Source organism: Strongylocentrotus purpuratus, unplaced genomic scaffold (genome assembly GCF_000002235.5).
Source record: "Strongylocentrotus purpuratus isolate Spur 01 unplaced genomic scaffold, Spur_5.0 spur5_scaffold_6, whole genome shotgun sequence".
In the NCBI taxonomy this organism is placed as follows: domain Eukaryota; kingdom Metazoa; phylum Echinodermata; class Echinoidea; order Camarodonta; family Strongylocentrotidae; genus Strongylocentrotus; species Strongylocentrotus purpuratus.
Window position 1 is genome coordinate 5,455,286 of NW_022145612.1, and position 24,615 is coordinate 5,479,900.

The window sequence follows — 24,615 nt, forward strand, 5'->3', positions numbered from 1 at the left end:
AGTGGGGATCAGATTAAAGATCTATTTAAAGATCTTGTGAATTCGACCCCATTGTGATGTATAAATTGCATTGTATACGGTTGCATGTACAACAACAAGAGGGAGAGAATACATACACAGCGGAGATAGATAGAGAGAGAGAGAGAGAGAGAGAGAGAGAGGGGGGGAGGAAGGAAAATACTTTTCATTTCGGATAAGTGCCCTCTTCACTCCCTCCGATGATAACCCCTATTCAAATCTGAGAGATATTCATTATACTTTGACAAGTGCCCCTTCCCCTCCTGAAAATTGCTCTTTTCATCTATGATGAAGGCCCCTTCCCTTTTTCATAATTACCCCCTTTTCATAATATTAATAAGAGCCAATTCCCTTCTCATAAAAGCCCCATTTCACCTTTGATAAATGCCCCTATTAAAATCTGATCGGTGCCCCGTTTCTTTCGACAAATGCACATTTCCCTTTATTATAAGTGCCCCTTTTTATTCTCATAAGTGCCCCTTTTAATATTTGACCTGTACCCCTTTTCAGGGCGACAAGTGCCCTTTTTCACATAATAATTTCCTTTTCAACAATGATACTTGCCCCTTTAAACAATGCCCCTTTTGCTTGCTTATAAGGGATCTATCCCCTTTTCGTAAATGCCCCTTTTCACCTCTGATAAATGCCCCTATCAAAATCTGATGGGTGCCCTCCCACCCGACAAATGCTCATTCGATATCGATAAGTGCTGTTTTTCATCTTGATAAGTGTCTCCGTTTCCTCTTATCATTAAACGTGCCCCTAATTTAAGGCGACTAAGAGCAATTTTCCCTAAGCTCGATCGCTTGCATTTGTAAATACTTCTGGAGGGTCATTTCAGTCTTCCGTTATGAGAACGTGCTTATAACCCATTCAGGATGGGTTGGGGGAGGGGGCTTGAGTTCCATTGGTTTATAGTCACAAATTCTTGCAGTCGTATGCGTAACATAGCGCATGAACTTTAAGATTTTATTGACTGTAGGGTCTACTTCATGTCTAGCTATTTTTGATACAGCCACAAACTAACAGAAGTATTAGCGGCTTTTTAGAATATTATATTGACATTTTAAAATTGTAAATATAGAGTCTGTGCTTGCAGACTAAGTTTCCATAGTGATTGTGAGATCGATCCACGCTATCGAACATTGGTATCGCAAAAATACATCGCAGTGAAAGGAAGAATTGAAATCAAATCAAATAAAACATGAATGTATATATCTATAGATATAGAGGAAATAAGTTGATGCCTTCAACTGATTAGGTATGTATGCCACTATAAATACTTGTTATTTGAATGTAAAGCTAGTTTTAATGCTCGCTATGTTGGATTTGCTATGCCAGGAAAAAACATGTACGGTCCCGTGTGCTCAATTTTGTGTAGTGTATTAAACAGTTTAACAGATTGAATCAATTCCATCTGCCACTCTGACTCTGAATACTTAATTTTGTTTTTCTTCTCCTTTTCTTCCTCCTCCTTCTCCTCCTTCTGACTTCTTAAATAGTTATAGTTCTTCTTTTAGTTTTATTTCTTCTTCTTCTCCTCCTTCTCCCCCTCCCCCTCGGCCTCCCTCCCCCCTTCTCCTGACCTGAGGCTGAGTCCTCCTTCTCCTTGTCTTTCTTCTTCTTATCCTCCTTCTTCTCTTTCTCCTTCTTCTCCTCCTTCTTCTTTTCTTTCTCCTTCTCTTTCTTCTGCCCCTTCTTTTTCTCCTTCTTTTTCTCCTCCTTCTTTTTCTCCTTCTTTTTCTCCTCCTTCTTCTTCTTCTTTCCCCCTATCCCAGCTATCCAGGAAATCGGGAGAAACCTGGAAAATCCGGCTTTTCCAGTCCGGGAATTAAATCTTATTTTGTGTCGACATGTCTGAACAGCTTCTCCAGCTCCAGTGGATGATTGCTTTTAAATTATACTTGCATGCTAGTTATAACCAGTCCTGCACCTACTGGTTAGTGATAAGTTTCAAACTGGAAGTAGGTTGAACAAATGATCCTGTCATTTTGGAAATCTATCCGGGGAAAAAACATCATAACAATCATAAAATTTGTTTTCATGGAATGCTTGGTACCCTGATTTAGCTTCTTATGTATAAAATGTATGAATCTCTCATTCTTTTCTTCTTATAGTTCAGAGGATAATCCAAGATGCCTATCACAAAGATTCCCATAGTGCACAAGTTTGGCATCATCTCCCAGAGTCAAAGAGATGAACTGCAAGGACGATTGCTACAACAGAGTGTCTACCAGGTCTCAAAAACTTCACACATTCCTCAGACAACAAGGTAAATCATAGCAAAATATTGTGCATGGTAAGGCTGATACACTGTTTAAGTTACTATTAGGGAAGAACATTGTCTTGAATTTGTTCCTAGAAGAAAAGTCCTAGTTAATCCCGACACAGCACTATTATCCTTTGGCTAGGTAAGGCCTGCACTTGCTACTCTTCACTCAGGTGTAAAATGGGTACCTGGTAGGATGCGTAGGTTCATGCGGTTGGATGAGCAAGTGTGCGCTTGTAAAATGGCGACTGGTTGGAATGCTCCCCAGGGGATGTAAAATGTGCATACATTGTGTGCGGGTAAGCCTGAATTTGATGACCAGGGTAATAATATATCTGTAAAGCGCTTAGGCATTTCGTTGTATCAATGTTTTTGGTGCTATATAAAAGCAGAATATTATTATTATTATTATCAAAAAGGGGTGAATTAGGAATACAGTTGTGAAGAGCATCAAATATGGGAAGACCATTTTGGATTTAAAAATATTATCTCCCAAAATTATGCAATAAAAAAGATTTAATTCATTATTACTAGGAAAATATATCAAAAGATCATTTATTTTGGTACCCCTATTCAACACAATTTTTAATAGATCTTTTAAGAGATTGTTGATACTCGTAAAGTTAATGTTCTTATCGTACTAATGATTTGAAATTTTCTTTGTATTGTTTGGTTTTTATCCAGAAATCCATTAGAGCTCACAGAATCTTTCATCCAGCAGTTTAACAACCCATCAAACCTTGACGAAAAAGACAAGAATGAAGACCTGGCATTAAAACTACTCACTAGAATCAAGGTAATTTGCGTATAAAATTCAACAAAGCATTTTTTGTTTAGAAGAGCAATGTTATTAAAACATAAAAGATTTTTAGTACAAGCTTAGAAGAAGGATTTTTTTGTGCCGTTTTCATTATTAATCAATTGAAGCTATTTTAATGTACCAAAAATCAAATATCTCTTTAAAGGCAACAAAATCCAAAAATGTATGTAAGGGACAATAAGTCACGTGTTTACTCCAGGGCTCAACACAGCACTGTTTTTTCACAAGGGATCCAGCTCAAATGTTAATACTGTATGCATATGCCCCCAGTTTAAATTGCAGAGTAGTTTTGGTTGTGAGATGAACCTTGGGGGACTATATTCACTGCACCCCTGTCAGTGTCGAGCCCTGATTTACTCTATAACTCATTTAACATTGTCATTGGGTGTAAGTAATTGTATAGTCAGCTACCTGTTTATTAGGAAAAGGTGTATACAGTCAAGTGAAAAGTCAGCATTTGTTTTGGTCTTTTATTATCAGAGAAGAGCAGGTCTCAAAGATGGTGGGAGAGGTAGCCATGTAGACATCCCGAGGGCATGGTCAGAGTTGTCCATGTTGGCACAGTGTCGAGGGAAGGTACAGGAAGGTAAGATAATTCGTTTCTTTGTTTCCCCCTCTTCATTCTTTGAGATGCAATATGAAGTATGAGGTTGTGAGAACACTTGTAGAACACAAAAACACACAAAATATCTCATCAGTTTTCTATCACTCTTACACTCACATTCCTAGTGAGACAGAAAATTCATTGGTTGGGGTAATATTTGTAGGGCTACAAAGTTCACTACTATAGATGTATATTGAATATGAATATTAAGTACTGTAACTGCTTAAATATTTTCAAAATTCTGAAAATGAGAAGTTTAGTGAATATGAAATTTCCAATGTAGCAATCATATTTTAATTATAATTAGTGTCTTCCTTTTTAAGAGATTTAATTTTAGTTCACTGAAATAATGCAAGCATTTAAAGATGGCATCAGTGCAATGAAGTGCAGTTCAAAGCATAAGCTCATTTAAATGCTTAACCATGGGCCATCTTCTTACACCTGAGACTGAAACAGGGCTTCCCTACCTGGGGATCTTGTTCTATTAAACAAGTGTCTATTCCTTCCCAATAAATGATCCTATTCCTTTGTCTTTCAGAATGCCTGGATGCACTGATCGTTTCTCTGAGACAAGCAGAGTTTTCACTAGATCACATACCCAGTCTCTTTTATTTAGCCGAGACCACCCTTTACTGGCTGAGAACAGATGCTATGGATCAGCCATTCCTCAGGATTGGAGAAATCAAACTACTCAAGGTATGCCAAAATAAGAGTACAGATCAAACAGCAATTAGATTGGACAATCAACATCAATAAAATCTACTTTCTGTTATCAGAGAACCATGATTTATATTTAAATTATCAGCTTCATATATCTCTGTCAAGAAATTAGTAACCAAAACTGCACTCTGAAAACAATTTACAGTCTGTGAAATGTGTGTATGAAATTTAACTCAGAGGCACCTTTTACATGGGCCTTAATATAAAATCATTTTATCCCTTTATGCCCTTTGATCTCTCACCATTGTACTCTCTCTGAGGGATGGCTATGCTGGTGTCCTATCAAGATTTTGAGAGCTATATCCTTTATAGCAGAAAGAAAAGAATTGTTTGTATTTAAATGGAACACCTTGACCTATCAATTTATTTGCTTTGTTTGATTATATATTTTGTGTAAATCTATATCTGTAAGCATATTTCAGACTCCTTAGAGTGTACTACCTCTACTGCTTTATGAGGTACACTTGTTTCATAATAACAGATTTATTAAAGTATATTATAGTCTATAATTACTTTCTATTTTTCTATTTTTTCAATAAACAGATGGGTCAGGCAGTGTTCTTGAGGTTGTTTTACCATCATATGGCAGGCCACCTGCAGGGAAGGTCGAAATTCAAGACCAGACTCCTCACATACTTATCAGGTAAGATTATTTTATATTTTTATTTAGTATTTGTTTATTTCATTATTTTTTTTGAATTTTTTGAAAGGGGGGGGGGGGTAGAACAACTTAAACTCAAAACTCATTTTTCATTTGTTACTGGAATTGAGTGAGAATCTTGTCTGTATTTCATGTAGGTTCCATATTTTATTTGCGAAGGAAACTTTAAATTAGGTATGTATATTTTGAGAGATCACCTGCAAAACTGGGTTAGAAGATATATAAGAAAATAAATTGAATTTGTGAATATGATAGATGCTTTTTAAATTTAGCCTCATATTTCATTAGAAGTGATATAAAGCGTTCTGTTATCCAATACATTCATCATCTGGTGGTGGGGGTTGCTATTTAGTGTAAGAATATATGATGATTGCTTATTTAATCGATGAGGCATCATTGCCAAATCCGAGTTCACTATCAATATTTTTATGTAAACACATTTGTAGATATCACAACATTCTTAACTGTATTCTTTTCTGCCATTTATTTCTAAGCTCTTCAATGTATTTACTTAATTACTACAAACAAAGCTAATAATCATTGATAAGCGGCGACATGTGAATATGTATACTTCTAGATAACATTCAGTCTTAACCTTAATCTTCAAGACTTCCATAACATTGCATATTTTTATCTATGTCACACTTCTTAAAATCCATGGAATATCTCAGCTATCACACAGGGTAAGTTATTTAGACAACCAAGTCATAAAGATGACGATAAAGCTTGTATGTATTCAAGAAACAAAAATTGTTTCCCCCGCTGGAGTGAAACCTCTCGGCTACGTTAGTGTGGAGCATTGCTAAGCATTTAGCAAACGATTTATATTGCTGCTTGTCTTGATATAACAATGAAGTGAAAAAAATAGAAAAAATAAAGAATTTAATGGGTTTTTTTGCAGTTGAAGAAAGGTCCACGATAGTATCACTATAGCATTGGCTATATATTCCAAGCATGATGTTACTTGTTGAAACATATAATTCAATATCAATCCTTCTAACACTTTAATATAACGGTACTTAACTTTGCGGAAGTGTTCATAACCCTATATTTGAAATCTATTAATCATTCTAAACTGGTCTGCAGTCAAACTTTCTAATATAGAACACTAACAGACCTATTCTAATGACTTTATATTGTAGATGTATGTACATTTATTGGTATGGTTTGACTTACCCTCTTTCCTTCTAAGTATAATAATTATTAAACAATTGTTTGAACTTTATCTTTTTGATTAAAGGCATAACACTTATTTGTGACTAATACAGCTAATACTGACTATAACCCTATTATTACATTCTAATATACAGACTGTACTACAGTTTAAACTCTTTTGTATTTTTTTTTGGAATTTTGAAGCCTTTCTCATGAAGCAGGAAATAATATTTGAACCACAATATGCACACAAAAACAGCATAAATCACCTTTGTTACATGGTGCTAAATCCCATTTGCTGCTTATTATATTACAATACAATTACTCAAAGTAGGTCTTTCTAATGATCTGACTGATGAAATGTTTACCTGACATCAAGAGAGAAAGTATATGTTTGTCGGTAAGCAACCAAGGGGACCTAGACTTGGAAGTCCTATCTGAGGGTCTTGATAATAAGGGGTTAAGGTCTTACCAATGAGAACTATAGCAAATCAAATTCTTTTCAAGCTCAGGATCTCCAAGTTATGAGGCTACTGCTTTACCACTGAGCCACGATGCTTCGATCCCCATGTCTTTTTTTTAGAATGTCTAATAATTCATATATTTTTTAAATTTTCTTCACATGAATCAGGGTTTGCAGAAAATGAAGAGGCCTATAGTCCCTACCCTGGTGCACATCTGTGTCTGAGATTGATAGCTTCCATCGGCAAGATGATCCTAGGTGAGGTGATGATGGATGAACTCAAGAAACATCCTGAAGAACTTAGAAGAGATCTTTCTGATGTCCAAGAACACCCCAAGGATGTAAGTGGTTTGCTTGAGCTGATGTTTAACCCATTGCAAGTAACTGTTTTTTTTACTAATCATTGGGAAAATAGAAAATTCAAAATTCAAAAGGTTAACTTCAATTCTGAGATTAAAACCATGAAAATAATTTTTTTGTTTGCATTACCAAATTACATTTGAAAAGACAGACCATGACATTTAGAGTAAGAATCATATTTGAGGTGAGTGACATGATGATGACCTAGGCTAGTGGTGACATAATGATGTTTCTTTTTCTTGTTATTGTTTAATTTCATAGTTTACATGGATGTTTAGATGACTCTAGTTACCTCACAAGGAGAAAATGAAAATATAAGTTTGGAAAGTGTATTAAAAATATAATATTTATACTTGTCAGCAGTACATGCTTTTTGATTCATTGATGCACCTTGATAACAGAAGCCAGTGATAAATAGATTTCATTCAATAATTGTGCTAATTAGATTTAATATTCACATTGCAATTTCAGTATCTTCCAGAAGCAGAAATCAAACACACATATGCCACATCAAGCCCACCCAACTCTATAGCCCACCCGGATGTCCCCAGGAGCACCCCAGTTAGGGACCCTTCCAAGATCCCACCCCTCCCCCAACCCATCAGCCAACCCACCTCTCGCCCAAACACCCACCAGCGATCCCGACCGAACACCCAGCCCACCCCAGCGCCCATGCAGCAAGCTCCTCGTCGACCAGATACGTATACCAGTAGTATCCATGACCTGAGCCCAAGTCTCTGGCATGCTCTAGATGTGTGGCGCTGTACGGTTCATCTCAGTGCTGGTTTCCCTGAAGCAGTCAAAGCTTTATCACTATGTGGGACTACACTAGGCTCAGAACATTGGTGAGTTTGGATTTGTGGTGATTAATTGCTGAAAGGCTGAGTTGATTCGAAATAGAATTTTAAAAATACTCACTAAAAGTGATGGCTTGTCTGATAACAAGAGGAACATTCCCTTCACTTCATAGGCTCATAAAGTCATGAGCCTGAAAAAGCTATAATTCATATCATAATGGTTTTATTTGAAGCACACACCGATTTTGTATTGATGATCATTAACCCCAACTTCTAAAAAAGCAAATACAAAACAACCAGCAGCCCTATGGCTTGAAGTCATGTTCGAGGGATTAGGCTATATCTTACCAGTGCATTTACTCAGATTCTAACCCTATATACCTTTCAGTTATGAAATCACTTCTCTATTACACACAAAATCAATTCATTAACATCTTAGAAATGTATCAACTTTTGTATTCTCAACCTAGGATTCTTGAATCTGTCATGCTTTGATCAGCATGTGACTATCAAATACCTGTATAATAGGAAACCTATGCAGATCATTGTTACAATACATTTCCCCCTATTTTTTGCTCATCTTTCCCCTCCCAGGGTGGATGCAGTGTGTGCCCTCTTCATCATTTCAGAAGCTGCAAAGGGCAATATGAAAGTGATGAAAACACTTCAAAACCTAGCCAAGGGTATGGTCCCTGAAACCTCCGCTCCAGGAGATCCTACACGACACACAACACCAGGCAGTAGAGCCAGTCAGGCTCATCGCTTTGAGAATCTTGGGGAAGAGGTTGACCTGGATGGTTTCAGCGATTCAGAGGGGTCAGAAGAGGGAAGTCATATTAGCTCAAAAGGTATACTGGTAGTTAGTTTTTTCGATTTCAATTCAGAATTGATAAGTGATGGAAAAATTAAAAAGTTTGTGTGAATTTCTGCTCTTTCTGCTCTTTTGTGGTGATGTTGTTCAGAGCGGACACATTCAGTATTTTCATCGATTCCCATTCAAATAAACTGTAAAAAGCATAAGCAAATTCTTGCACTTATTAAATAATCAGTGTTTTGATAAGGAATTAAGGACTGATAGACCTATAGATGATAAGATCATAATTTCCATGTATGTTCAAAATTTACTATGAAACTACTTTTAAAATACTCCTAACCGACCTGAAACCAAACTGTGAGAGATGGTGGTTTGCTATTCAGTCAAGAAATTTGAATACAAATTCATAGAATGTACTGATTTGTTTACTCCGTTGATTAACAAGCCGGAGGTAATTCAGATTGGCACTTACCATATTGGAATGAAAATTAAATAATCTATAACCGGTTTAATAGAGTGTAGATGAAAACGACTCCAAAATAAAAGTACAAAATTAGTTGTATTTTCTGTGTATTAGCGAAGGCTGTAGAAATGTTCAATATCATCAGCCAGTTTTACATTTTGATTTTCTTTTTCTTTTTTAGGAAGTTTGAGTGACAATCAATCAGTTGAGATCAGACTCACCGAGATGCTGGACTCAAAGATGGAGCTACGCAGTGATTCAAAGTCTAAGAAATTTAGTCTAGATTCTGACATGTCTTTGGGACTGAAGCAACCCAGTAATCTCAGTAGCAACTCACTTCTCAAGTCAACGAGCCTCAGAAATACTTCTGTAGCTGTTAACATTGACAGTCCACAAGTAAGAACTAGTATAAACATTCAAGCAGATGAGAGCGACATTGTCTTCCTCCTTCTTATATTTGTTATTATTTGTTGGGGGATCATGAGAGGTGATGTAAACATTACATAACCCAAGATCTAGACCATGGCATACTTGAAAGAAAAGCTGAAGTGCAGTGCTTGTCCTTCGTTCCTCAGAATATCTTCATAAACATTTCACAACTGTGGCATCCTATTATTTGGAAGAAACTTCATACAGATAATGTTAAAAATGATGATAATTTTTAAAGTATGGGTGTACATGTGTGTTTTGAGATGCTGTTATGCCAATGGTTACCGTCCTTTAATAGTTTCATGCAGTGAGATCCTCCTGGAGCAAATAGGACAAATGAAAATGGATAGTATGCATGTATTGTGAGAAGTTGATCATTTTGTATTCTTGGAGATATATTTTTAAGCAAATTAAGAACCTTCTTTCCATCAAAATTACCCACTAGGACAAGAGAGCAGCCTCTCTTAGTGACCGGAGCACAGCCCTGAAAGGATCCGGGAGCAGTGTACAGAGCGTCCCTGATGTCAGCAGCCGTGAAAGCCAACTGGATTCTGCCGGAGCCCTGCTAGGTATTGCAATCATTATTATTGTTAATAGAAGTAGTAGTACATCTAGTAGTAATAGGAGTAGTGGTAGTGGCAGTGATTTGTGGTAGCGGTAGTGGTAGTGATAGTTGTAATAGTGGTGGGAGTAGTAATAGTAGTGGTGGTGGTAGAAGTACTAGTGGTGGTGGTGGTAGTTAACAAAAATAATACAAGTACTATCAATTTCTTCATTGTGTAAAACTAATTCATTCAATGTTTAGGAATGTTCATTTTTTTGTAATCTAGAGTCGTAATTGGTCTGAAAGTAATTATTTAGTTATTTGATATTGTAGCCATGTGTTGTTTTTGTTTTTTTGTCGTTGCTGTTGTTATTTAAGTCTTTTTTTGGACAAAATTTCACAATCACAGTCCTATGACTGAATTGACAGAGATTGCAGTGTTATAGAAATATATACAACCTGACATAAACTGTATATTTTATACATGTAGGCCTACTATTAAAAATATGATGACATGAAAAGAAAGATTTTTAATGATTATTAACAGTTTTTTTCTTTTCCTTTTGCTACAAATTAATTGAACACATAGGTAACCATGTGTACTCCCAGTCCCCAGTGATGGAGGAAGATGAGGATGCAGACAGTGATCTCATGCCTGGTGATGAGAGCGAGGTCGAGATGAGACGGGTGGATGTCACCAAGCCCTTTGATGATGAAGCCACTATCCTGCAGGATGAGGTCTCCGGAGGCCTGAGGATCAGGAGAGAGGTTAGTTTTGATATCGACATCGTTGGAGAGGAGCTGATAGAGAAGCGGATACCGGCTCAGAAGAAGGCACTTCAACAGCAGCACATACACAGTGAGAAGGCTGTTGGTGTTGGAGCAAATAAGGTGTCCAAGCAAGCAGGAGAGAAACCTGAAGGAAAGCTGACTCCACTATTAAGAAGGCTTAAAGCTAATATGGTAAATTGAGTTGATCATCTTTCCAAACATCCTAATGTGATCTTGAATGTGCAGTCGACTAGTAAACTTAGACACTTCCCTATTAAGATGTATAATCTAAAAGAGGGAAAGTAATGTATGCCATCACACAGCTTGGTCTAAAGGAAACATTTGTCCCCTATCACCCTCTTCCTTTCTCTGTCAAGTCTTGTCCACAGAGTGACAAAAAATGCATAATTGGTTATGCAGAGCAATAGCTGAAACTCTTTTGAAGGATTGCTGTTCAGATTATTCATTTGGTTGAATTTTGATATGTTTGTTTTTAATTCTGACTTCATATAACCCCAAAATCTCAGTTAAATTGTCATTTTCGTAACAGAGAGTACACCTAGAGTAAGTTTGTGCTGTTTGACAGTAGAATGGCACTGAGGCATAAACTCGAAATCTGAACAGGCACATTATAAAAAGTGTGATGTTACATGTATATGCTCATTTATACTGTATGTGTGACAGTAGTCAACTGTGGCAGGCCAGCATGTGTTCCATTAAGCGACCAAGTCCACTTGCTTATGAACTTGCGTATGAACTAAAAGCAAATTAATTTATTAGAAATGTTCGTTATTTTCTTGATAGGTATCCGATCTTGATGGCATCAACGGCTGGCCCTGGGAGGTGGCCTTTGCCTACACTGACCTCATGGGTCATTTATGTCTCCATGGCAACACATCAAACATTCAGAAAAGAGCATTGGTTGGAGATCGTAAGCCAGACTACCGGAGTGCCCCTACCATGACCTCTATGAAACTCAGTGGGCTGGAGAGCGCAGGCCTACTGGACATGGCTGAGTATGAGAATCTTCCTGACGATGACTTAGGTGAGGAGCTTTTTCATTTGTTCATCTTTTATCTTTCTATATCAAATATTCTATCCTGTGTTACTGTAAAATCTGAAATGTTTTTCTGCATTAAACATTTGTGAATTTTGCGATCGATTCAGACTCTTGAAAGTTTTATGCCACGCAATACTTGAATCACTACGGACCCAACACTGAATTCAGGTGAATCACAAAAGTTTTTTTGCCACAAAAATGGCTGTTATTTACAAGTTGCGAAGGTTTTATGATGAGGAAAAAAAGGTGCTCCAATGAAAATGATTGGAAAGGAGGTCAGTTATTGATTGCAAAATATTGTCTTCTTCTTCCCATATAAAGGTCTCACCGTAGACTGGTCATGGAGGGTTCGCTATGCAGCAATTCTAGCTCTGGTGAAACTCAGTCGATGTCTGGAAGGGGATACAACCAAAGAGGGGCTGCGCACAACAGCCTGGAACTTCTTGATGATAAGACACAGCAAGGAGAGGGATGACAGGGTCATGGAAGCATTCAGAGTGGGACAGGTAGGAACTGGTGTGAAAACCTTTACAGATAACTTAGAGCTAGAGACACGTGTTTATCCAGGGGTGCTCGTTTTCAGACTATAGCCATAGGGTCCTGACACCTCCCTGTTCAGACTTTATATTGTACAGCACGGATCTCCAACATGAGTCTAGCTCCTTTCAGGCTCATTGAGTGAAACTAAGTGGTATCCCTGTTCATGATACATGTAGTACTACTGGTATTATTTAGTCCTGTTTAAGTGGGTAGATTAAGTCTGTTGATTTATGGAGCACCAAGTGTAAACTTCATCATCCTGCAAATATTACTACTTTATTTTTTAAACTAAATGAACAGCAACAAAAATAATTTAACTTTTTCACTTTTTCACTTATGTTGATATAGCATCACATTGATTTGTAGAGAATGTAGAGCATAACACTAGGCACTATGGATTTTTTTTGTGACCATGTTGAACTAGATTTTAGTTTGTCCTTTTTTATGAATATGAGCCAAACTGTTATTGTTAGAGGGCTGTGGACCCAACAGAACTGTGGCTGTTGATGGTTTTAATTATTTTTTTTAATTTGGCGTTTTGCCCAGTCCCTGCCCAAGTATATTCAGGTTAAGATTTTCACTGCTCATATCAACTTGTGCAAATGTGCTTTGTTTTTGGATACTCGTACCACTATTTGTGTATAGCTAATTTTTTTTTTTAGTATCTTGTAGCAATGAATTTCTTGAATTGTAAAAGATTTGTGATGGTAGGCTAGCGGAAGTCAAAGAAAAAATATATAGGAACATCCTGAATGCTATTGTTTGATGAATATGAGCATTATATATTGAGCATCCAAATGTTAATATTGTACTTTTAATATTATTCATGAGGATATGATTTTTGATCGATGTAGGTTGATGCCCACCTTGAGAAAGAAATGCAAAAATGCCCCTCCAAACATAGCTTGAATTCTCGCCTAGCTGCTGGCCTAGCCTCGACCTATCTACCACCCCTGGCTCCTGTAGCTCAAAGACCCAGGAAACCACAACATAACAAAGTAGAGCTGCCTAAACCAATGGAACCCATCAGGAAAGGACCAAATAGGCTCTCACTCAGGTAATCTATGGATGCAGTTATATGATTGTGTTTGCTTTTCTTTTCTCCATATAGTACAATTTATATGTTACAGGATTGAGTGTTGATCTTGAACTGCTAATTAAGAAAGCAAATATGCACTTGCAAGTACGCTCTAGGAGACATTTGTTTTAGAGACCAGGGCCCTGTATTCATTATAAGCAGTTATGATTGCTTCAATTTGATAGCAAAATCATTTCAATGCTGCTCTGTCCTAAAGAGATAATTTTGATTGATTGGAGGACTTGCGATGTATCTAGATCAATTGCAACTCTATATAAGTCAGGACCTTGTCATATCTTGGGTTGAATTTACATAAAATACATGTAACATTCACATCCAGCTCACCAGCTTTGTATCTTTCTAAAGTAGTCAATCAATCAATTTATTACATGCCTGGATAATTGACTTATGATTAATGTCTCTGTAGTTGAAATCTTCCTGTTTTTTAAACTGATTATAATAGCAGTAATATCATTCATCTGTGGTCCTTTATAACTCTAGAACATCTCTCATCATACAAACTTCAGTATCTATTCATTGACAGCTCTCCTGATATTTGTAGTGATATTTATCTTTAATTTTTATTCAGACAAGAGCTTCAGGTGGCAACAGCCTTTCAGGACCAAGATCCTCAAGTTGGGCTTTATTCTAGGACCAACATGGACCTCAAGAGGATCGTTGAAGACCAGGTAATAATGCCTTTTAATTTATTAACCAACTCCTCTAAAAGGGACCTAGACCAAAGTGTTGAATTGGTGATAAGTGTTGTCTACTGATCTTGTGAATATTAGTGGTGAATTCAAATTTATATGCAGATGTACGATGTGGTAATGTGAAAAGCAATTTGAAGTGCTGTGCAAAGATATTGAAGGAGACACGATGGCTATAAAGTGGTAGAGCAGACCATCTAACCAAACCAAATACATATATTTACATTGGATTTACATTGACCATTAATTCATTGATCATTTGCTTATTTTGCTTATCATCATTTTCAGTGGAGGAAGGAGCTACAAGATCAGTTGGAAGACGATGAGAAGGAGAAGAGGGAGTACTTGAAAGAACAACAAGCTAATTTGGAGATAAGGCAGAGAGAAGTGGCTGAAATCAAGTCCAGCAAGTTTCTTGGCTCCACAGCACCACGAGTTTAGATATGGATGAGAACATTGCACACGTCATCCTCAGTACCATGCCATTGTTGTGAATAAGTCAAAGAGATTTAACAATTAAAGGAGAAAGGCCAGCAAGTTCCTTGGTTTTACAACACCACCAGTGGAATGATGGATGAGAATTTTGTAAATGTTCTCTCTGTACCACAGCATCAGTGTAAAAGAGACAAAGAGGTAAAGACAGAGAGGGTTCAGCAGATTCTGTAGTACTGCAACACCACCAACATCTTCCTTTGATAGTACTACATTATCAAATGAGACAATTTCAACAGATTTAACATTGAGAATAGCCAGCACGTTCCTTGATACCACAACACTAGTAGTGTAGTGATATATATAAGAATATTGCAAACATCTTTGCCAGTACAACAACACTGATGGAAACGAGTCGAAGTGGTGTAACATAGAGACAGCCGCAAGGTCTTGGGCACCACCACAGTACTGCCAGTGTGAGGCTGAAGGGAACAATGTCAACATCTTTCTTTACAATGTACTTCAATACCATGTTGCATGCAGATGAGATGCAACATCAGGAATAGCCAGGTAATGGTGTGAGAAAAAGAGATTTGGCATCGATCAGAGTTAAAGCTGAGTGAGATTGCACTGGTCACTTTAGAAAAAAGGCAAGCAAGTTCCATAGCATTACACCAGTATCATTTTAACGACGGTTGGAGGAAAGGGAACAAACTTCTTAGAGCTACTACACAATCAGTGTCAAAAATAAGAAGGCAGAAATTAGGGAAACAAGTTCCTCCACTCTTTGCCAACACAAATAGAATCTCATTAATATCTAACCTTACATGAATCCTTGCAATTTTAAAATGTATGACTCCCCGAGAATCCAATGTAGTATTGCCTATACATTGCTGATGAGATCTGACTGATCTATATGGTGACACAATGTCAAGCCACTTTATATGCTCTGCAGGCTACAAGATGGTGCTGCTTTAATTTTGTGCCGTCTGGTGTGTTTTGAAGTATTAAGCATTTTTAGCATCCTTGAAAATGCAATAAAGCAAAGAAAATTATATTTTTCAAAGCAAGAATTAAGCTTCAATTTCAATTTAGTATGAATGGCAGACCTACACATACATGTATGTCTCGAGTTGATACGAGCTACAGTATCGTCTTTCCCATATTTCATGTTCAAAGTATAATACATTCCGTCCAAAATGTTGTTTCAAGTTGTTACCTATAGAGACCTTCACAAGTGGCTTAATCTTTCAACTTTTTTCTAATGATGCACATTTTAAAAGACACTAGGGAAACCGATTTAGTAATTAACATATATCAGGTTATATGTTATTATGTTAGAATTCATGGAATGTAGTGCTTTTCTTTCATTGACTGTGAATGGCAAGACATTTGACTGGTTCTGTGTTCAAAATGATGAATTCTGAATATCCGTCCAAAGACAACCACCTTGATTTCTATATTCAATTGTACAAAGATTTCTATATTAAGTTATATGAATTATATCAATGTGTAAATAAAGATCAAAATAAAATGTATATGCCTATACTCTATCAGTCTGTATGATTGGTGTATGCTTACAAGTTGATATTGAGATGAGGAAACATGTTCATTAAAGGTCACTAAATTTATTTCATTGGAATGTATATTTTATATCAACATATTGTCTAAGGCTATTCGCTTAACAAATAATGTTTTCATGTAGGCTCCATGGTTTAAAAATAACTTTTTAATTATTTTTTTGAAAATAGGATATAGTAATTATGATTTACAGTGCTATTTTACTTTAACAGAAATCTAACCTTGATAGCAAACTACTCTAGATGAAAGCAGAAAATCTGAAAAAGTTCATTTAAAAAAAAAAAGTTGTAATATATGGGCTCTTCAAATTGGCTGAATCAGTAATGTCCATGTATATCTGTAACTGCGCAACGCCAAATACAAGAGTAACCCACTAGCGGACATCGAGGGGCAAATAAGTTTTGTATAACTTTATGCCTACTTCCAAGGTATGAAGGTATGATGTATTTGGGGACGACTTTCTCTGTTTGTTCAAACACACAAAATGACTGAAATTTCAAATTTAAAAAAAATATGACTCTGGGAGGGTCTATTCCCATTAGAGGATCTATAATGATATTCTCTCCAAAATCAAATTTGAGTAGTGTCCAAAAGGTACTTTATTAGGAGAAAAAAACAAACAATATTTTTGTACACGACAAACGGGAGAGTTATCTGCAACTTCTTCACATTCCTCTGACCAAACTGTCCATTTGAAATTGGCATAGACTTGGTGATCTCATATAACAAACATTCATAATTTTCTTATTGTTGGTCCGATTTATTTAAACCTTTCACTATTCTGTGTATCTTATTTTCCTGCTTTCATACAAATAAACTTATTCCAAGGGTTAGATTGCCCTTTAATGAGAATTCCATATTGATCATGTTAGCTACAACAGGGCAAAGGAAATTTATCTTCATTTGCCATCTACATTACACTAACTTGACTATTATCATTCTTCACCACTTTGTATCACCATCCACATTACTCATAACAAACATTCAACAACCAAAATGAAAATTTGAAGCACCAATTTGAAAACTACCTCCCCCCCAAAAGAAGGGGGAAAAAATTGTCTTGCTCTCACCTTCAGTTGTGCAAGTAAGTGGATAATTTCTGACCCATTCAATGCTTGCACAATGATATTATCACATCACCAAACACAATACATTATACTTGATTAATTTCAATGAATATTTATTTCTTGTTTCGGTGAACATGTACATATCATTGTATTTACACTACAGCACTACACATGAAGGTAAGTAGATAAATGAAACGGAGACTGATCAACAATCTAATGCATACAGGTATGAATTATAAGATTTTGCAAAACTTGTCTACTTCTAAAATGTCATGCTATGATTAAGACTTGTTCAGATATGAAGCAGTAAACTATATTCTTTTTTCTTCAAATATTGACCCAAAGTACAATACGCTTCACGTTTCTTTATCTAATTACACAAAACTCAATGTAGCATCCAGTTGCCATTCATTTACTTGCTTTAAAAAAAAGGCTACGGTTTACCACTACATATCTCAACAAGTCTTAAGTGATAAACTACAGTTTGACTTTTTGGCTGCATTTGATCTTGAAAACTTAAAGAAATGATATATCATGACGAATGAATGAATGACTACATTCAAAGTCAAAGAAATTTTACACACTTTAGCAGAATACGCAAATAGCACTTTATCGCCATTCTTTGTGAAGCATGTGAAAATCTTTGCCCCTACAAAGGTAAGAAGCAGTGTCAACTACACATAGCAGTACTTTTCATTTGAATAGATCGTATGAAAACTAGAGTCCTGCTCTAGTATTGAGATCAAGTCTATTTTTGATAATGCATTGTTGAGGTAAAACTCTGTGACTTTCAAAGTATTAAGAAGTATTGAATCATTTCCATAATGATATCAAAGAATAAACAAATTTAGTAGGGTAGGCAGAATTATGGAAATAACACTTGAGCTTTTAATGTTGGGGGGGGGGGGGTATGGGGGACCTAACAAGATATATGTATGTCACAGAGTACTTGGTAAATTATATTTATGATGTGACAGTGTCAAGTAGATCTACTGAATGAGAATGGATTAGAACATTAAAGTGATTTAAATACACTAAAATTCATAATAGATAAATACACAATAGATATGGAATAATGGAAGTAGTATCATATTATAGCAATACAGCCTCTACACATTTTGGTTCACTTGAATACAAATGATTATAATTACACATAGCAGACTACAGATCACTACCAAAGTCCTAAGGGAAGAGTATAATATACTCTTTTAAGGTCAGTTTGTAAAGATATCATAGTAGAAATATCCCTTGACAAGGATTGCTCTTCAAATGCATTATATTTCAAATATGACGAAAAACAGCTGGACCAAACATACATGCCATGTGTGTAGTATAGTTCTATATATACCTATTTCTGTGAGCAATGCAAGTGATTTTCAGCATGATTGAGTCATTTTTATAATTCCAATACCTCACAGTATACATCAATTTCAATTTACTTCCCAAGAACTTCTAGGAAATTTTTTGCTCAAAAAAAGTTATACTGCATGACCAGTACTCAACTATATCTCTAACTGATATATGTGTCAATATCTGCCTGAATGTGAAGAATCATGAAAGTTTTTTTTTATATCAATTGCCCCATTCCACAAACCCTTTGTAATACTTGTATACATCACAGGCTCTTAACAGATGTAGAATTCATGAAATAAGTTTGGTTTCTAAACACTCCTATACTTTGAGATAAAAAGACAAGAATAAAAGCCCTGCAAAAATGTGTGCCTTATTGATGACGAAAAAATAAGAATGCTATTTGGCATATACTGAGAAGGAGTATAAAATATGTGGGTGGGTTCAGGGTTGCAGAAGGAGTGAAAAGAAAGGGATAAACAGTATACATGTATTTGCAGGGATCAACTCCCTGAGTAAATTAGCCAAGAGAATCTTAAATGAAAACATTTAAGAATTAAAGAAGTATGAACATCACATAATTAACAGAAAGTTTATTTTTGTCATACAAATCAACCTTTAAAACTAGCTTCCAGACAGTTCTTTCACAATCTATTTGCATGCCCAGGGCCCTGTTTCATAAGACTTGATATCAATAGCAAATGCATAATTCATGACAAATATCCTCTAAGCCAATCAAATGCCACAATTTCAGTAGCTTAAAACAGCTATTGTAACTTGTTTTTTTATGAAACAAGGTCCAGAACTTAACATTGTCTTTAATATAACAGAAAATAAGCCCCATGGTGAACAATAGTTATGAAACAACACTTCCTTAATTGTCATGGCTTGAAATAGATTTAGAAATTTCTCAATAGCTGCTCACCTTAATTGAATCTCTAGTTTAGATGAACAACTGTTAAGGAACATAGGTTGAGGCATAGTTGGGGGCCGACAACAAAATAGAGCAGGAAGCACCATGCAGACATGCACAAAATAGACAAGGGTCCTCAAGGTACTATTCATTTGTTTAAAGTGCAAGGAATAATGTATATCTATGCCAAATGATGGAACAATGAAACACTTGAAAATTGATTTCAGACAAAGAAGGGGTTTACATAGAAAGAGTGTTCTATCATATAATGAGTAATTCTCTGAGATCATGAATTACAACTCAGCAAAAAATGTTGATGATATTTGCGAAATTTTACGATAGAAATTCTAAAGTTGGGTTGTATTTACATGTACAAAAAAAGGGCATTGATAAACAATACTATTGATAATCGTTGTTTTTGATGACCAGGTACAGTTAGAATCAGTATATTACAGATCGTTCTTACTGAAAAAAAGAATATGGCAAGAAAACATTGGTGGAATCGTATAATAACTAATGATTATTGCCAACAACTAAATCTCAGACCATGAATAGTCTCAGCATTTAGAATCTGAGCTTTTTTCCCTACCTGAATATGAAACGGCTCAGATCAAGGTACATGCATTTAATGCTGATAGTGAATGTTCCTTTATAGAGTGTAATCTAAAGAAAATATTCCAGGTTCATGATCTTGTTTTATTGAAGAAAAAATTATACTTTCTCTTGAGTAAGTTGCATGTAATATTCCTGCAAATCTTCTTCTCAACTCTACAAAGTTACACTTTATTATTTGGAGATCTGTTTAGGGTTATGTAAGATCCCTATAAAAAGGGAAGTGCTGCAATGTTTTGTGAGACATCTAACTTCTTTTCTTTTTGATTCTTTATATCTGCTTCACGATAAAAGTTTGACAAAGAAAGCAACTACCATGATGGCAAATATTATCACCTGTAATATTTCTTTTCATCCAATCAAAATATGATTATATTCACCATGATGTTTGTACCACAGAAAAGGAAAAAAAACCTTTGAGGCTTACAACAAAAATTAACTTGGGCAAAGATCTTCTAGGATGTTCCAATGCGGGAAGATTCCCTTTGCAGGTTACATCAAGCGACATGATACAGAAAGAAATAAGTCATATTTCATTTCACGCTTGTCTCACAGGGCAGTCTCCTCTGGATGTCTATCCTGAGTAGTCTCTTTCTCCACCACAACACCAGATGATGCCTTCCCTGCATCATCAACATTCTTCTCCTCCAGAACTTCTGGACTATTGTTGGAATTGATATTTTCATTCTTGTCCTCTCTGCTCTTATTCGTAGGTATGTCCTTCTCTGCTGATGACTCTATGATAGGTTCAGCTACTATTGCAACAACTTTCTTGGGTTTGCCTGAGGGATCTTTAGGTCCAGATCTTTGTCTGGATGAAGTGTCCTTGATACCAGCTTTGGCCAGTGCTTCCAGCATCTGAGGCATCTGTTCCTGTAGTTTGATCTGGACACGTAGTTCTGCACAGGCCTCGCGTTCGTTGTGGATGTTATGACTCAACTGCATGTTTTTCCGCTGCTTGAAAGAAAAAACATAACAAACAAGCTTGTTTTCAGAAGGTAATGTTACATTTAATCAATAATTGTGAATTGTCCCTGACTTCAGTCAAGCCCACGTTGAAATGTTTTGAATGAGAAATGCATCATCATGATATCCCAATTTTTTTAGACCCTTCTGGTCCAACATGTCTTTGGAAATTCACTTTCCGTGGTGAAATATTGATTTAAATGCTTTATTTCACTAATAAATTAGGAATAAAATATCTTACCGGTACATGGATATTCACTTCATCACAGTGGTAACTATGTATTTCTCTTTCTGGAAGAATGTTTTTGTGTTCTACACTCAATTTAATGTTCATATTTCATTCTTAACTTCTCTGCTGTCATTTGCAATGGAAATGCAATGGATGGAGTGGAATTACTTGGAATCCTACTTACTCTCAATTCCTCATTCTCCCTGATCAGTCCTTCTAGTATCCTCTGTAACTCTTCTTCATCCTCCTATAGATAGTTTGTGTCAAGGAAAATATACGACTCGCACAAAAAGTGATTTATACAGCACTGTGACAATGTGTATAGAACTCACAATATTATTCCTACTTAAGAGATGAGAGGAGGCTTTGTTAGACTTTCTTTGATGTGAATCCATTCAGTTAACAGGCGGACACACCTTTTGAGTTTCATCTAAATACAAAAATGAAGTAACAACATTTCACATGAATAGCTCTATATACATTCTCCAGATGTGATAATTCAATTCCATTTCTTATTCTACATGTACAACTGAAGAAAAAAAACCCAGTTGCGCACAAAGTCCTGAATGCACAAAACAAAAAGACATAGCATCACATTCCATTACGATACCATCTTGTTGAATGAAACAGCTATATCTTTCACCTCATACAAAATAAGTTTTCCCCACTATAATAAACATTGAATATCATTTATACGGTCAAAATTGTATTGAAAGACAGTCCTAGGAAGACACACAGAGTTTTTTTTATACCGGCAGGTGATCTTAACAGTCCCCCTTTACATGTTTCAATGGTAACTCTTTCGAATGTGGTCTTTCAAGACAGGTGGTCTTTCTATACAGGCTGGCATTCATGCAGGTTCGACTGCTAAATCTTTGCTAATATTTAAAAAGATACACTTTCACTGCTACTCTCTGATGCGACAGAGCTGTCGAGGCTATCCACCGACGCCCCTCTCCTCCTGGCTGATTGCTTAGCTTCAGAGATGACAGACTGTAGCTTGGCGATCTCCTGTCGCTCAGCCTCGATGCGCTTCTGGAGCTCGTTGCGGATGTTCATCAACTCATCGTGCTCTGCAACCACCTCGGCTTGTGACAGGAGCAGGAGTTTCATCATTTCTGGTGAAGGATGAATCAGGAAAGGAAGGGGTCAATATTGATAATCTTTATGCATCAATTGCAAAATGAAGATCTTTATGCATGTGTAAATGCATAATCTTACAGTAATGTATTAAAAGCCAGAAATTTTAAATCCGTGAAAGTTTTGCTAAATGCTAATGACGGGTGTTTCTGCGCATGTTATCATCATCATCACATATCATTCAATGTTTTTGCAGCAATAAACATCGCAATTCTGGACCACTCAAACAATTGCCAACAATTTCTGGACTAACAGTATTCATTTTAAAACTAGATGGAATTTTGACTGCGCGCAGTCGAAAATGATGCCTCCGCCATAGAGCAATTTAAACAAGTTTGGAGTTTAAATCTCCAGTGGTTCTTGAGATATCATGATAACAATCTCAATGTATGGAATTTCATAAGTTGACCTCTGTGACCCTTGACCTTTGACCTACGTGCTCCAAAATCTAATCAGATTGTCTTCCTATGGTGATACACACTATCATTAAGTTTGAAGTTTAAATCTCCAGTGGTTCTTGAGATATTATGATATGGTGATACATACTATCATTAAGTTTGAAGTGAAAATTCTCCAGTGGTTCTTGAGATATCGCGATAACGATCTCAATGTATGGAATTTCATAAGTTGACCTCTGTGACCTTTGACCTTTGACCTACGTGCTCCAAAATCTAATCAGATTGTCTTCCTATGGTGATACACACTATCATTAAGTTTGAAGTTTAAATCTCCAGTGGTTCTTGAGATATTATGATAACAATCTCAATGTATGGAATTTCATAAGTTGACCTCTGTGACCCTTGACCTTTGACCTACGTGCTCCAAAATCTAATCAGATCGTCTTCCTATGGTGATACATACTATCCTTAAGTTTGAAGTTTTTACATTTCCAGTGGTTCTTGAGATATCATGATAACAATCTCAATGTATGGAATTTCATAAGTTGACCTCTATGACCCTTGACCTTTGACCTACGTGCTCCAAAATGTAATCAGATTGTTTTCCTATAGTGATACACACTATCACTAAGTTTGAAGTTTAAATCTCCAGTGGTTCTTGAGATATCATGATAACAATCTCAATGTATGGAATTTCATAAGTTGACCTCTGTGACCCTTGACCTTTGACATACGTGCTCCAAAATCTAATCAGATCGTCTTCCTATGGTGATACATACTATCCTTAAGTTTGAAGTTTAAATCTCAAATGGTTCTTGAGATATTGCGCTAACAAACTCAATACAAGGAATTTCATAAGTTGACCTCTGTGACCTGTGACCTTTGACCTACGTACTCCAAAATCTAATCAGATCGTCTTCCTATGGTGATAAATACTATTCCTGAGTCTTAAGTTTAAATCTTAAATGGTTCTTGAGATATTGTGATAACGGTCAAACGGGACGGACGTACGGACGTACGGACGTACGGACGGACAACCCGAAAACATGATGCCTCCGGCACCACCTTCGGTAGCGGAGGCATAAAAAAACAGAACCTTTTAAGTGTTTAATTCACTTCAGATGGTAAATAGTACATGTACATGTGACAAGATTGACACAAAATGTATGCAGTTCAGAAAAGACAACAACACAGACTACCATTAATAGGTGATTAATAGGATATATTTTTGTCTACATATCATTATTGATGAACTATAAGTAGTAGTTTGACACAATTAATAGATAAAAGATAGAAAACTAAGAAATACAAACATCTTTCACTTGAGCAAAAATGAAATTGGGCTATTGAGGTAATTACCTAGGTCTGGCTCAGCTTCTTTCTCTGGTTCATCTTCTTTCTCTACCTCTTCCTCACTCTCAGCTCTTGATTCTTCTTTACTTTCCTCCTTCGCCTCCTCCTTCATCTCCTCCTTCGTCTCCTCCTTGACTTGTTCTTCGTCTTCTTCTGTTTTCTCCTGGAAAACATCAACCTCATCATCTCCACTTACAGGTTCTTCTGCCTTGTCCTCGGGAGCTGGAGCATCAGCTGGCTTTTCAACTTTTAAAAATCAAAAGAAACAGCAAAGCTTTCAAACAATGTTTTTATTCTA

General features: G+C 36.2%; 2 protein-coding genes across 4 annotated transcripts in view; one reads left to right on the forward strand and one right to left on the reverse strand.

Annotated features, from left to right (window-relative positions):
- The first annotated feature begins 1,194 nt into the window (after positions 1 to 1,194).
- On the forward strand, positions 1,195 to 16,339 carry LOC580011. The gene is made up of 17 exons (XM_780092.5): positions 1,195 to 1,279; positions 2,136 to 2,290; positions 2,972 to 3,083; positions 3,588 to 3,693; positions 4,250 to 4,407; positions 4,975 to 5,074; positions 6,879 to 7,051; positions 7,542 to 7,915; positions 8,462 to 8,715; positions 9,326 to 9,540; positions 10,019 to 10,142; positions 10,707 to 11,080; positions 11,693 to 11,933; positions 12,270 to 12,454; positions 13,343 to 13,545; positions 14,156 to 14,255; positions 14,565 to 16,339. Exons 2-17 carry the CDS (start codon positions 2,154 to 2,156, stop codon positions 14,715 to 14,717), a joined length of 3,009 nt encoding a protein of 1,002 aa, XP_785185.2. The 5' UTR covers positions 1,195 to 1,279; positions 2,136 to 2,153; the 3' UTR covers positions 14,718 to 16,339.
- A 1,109-nt stretch (positions 16,340 to 17,448) lies between these two features.
- The window catches only part of LOC580072 (ralA-binding protein 1), a 38,777-nt gene continuing 31,610 nt past the window's right edge, over positions 17,449 to 24,615 (reverse strand). For 2 of the 3 annotated variants that reach the window (XM_011665717.2, XM_011665715.2), the window contains exons 12-15: positions 24,324 to 24,566; positions 22,324 to 22,544; positions 21,611 to 21,673; positions 17,449 to 21,188 (exon numbers count right to left, since the gene is read on the reverse strand). In XM_011665717.2, coding sequence (XP_011664019.1) covers positions 20,781 to 21,188; positions 21,611 to 21,673; positions 22,324 to 22,544; positions 24,324 to 24,566 — 935 coding nt within the window. In that variant the 3' untranslated portion in view covers positions 17,449 to 20,780. The remainder of the gene's footprint in view (positions 21,189 to 21,610; positions 21,674 to 22,323; positions 22,545 to 24,323; positions 24,567 to 24,615) is intronic. The other variant, XM_011665716.2, reaches the window with a different exon arrangement.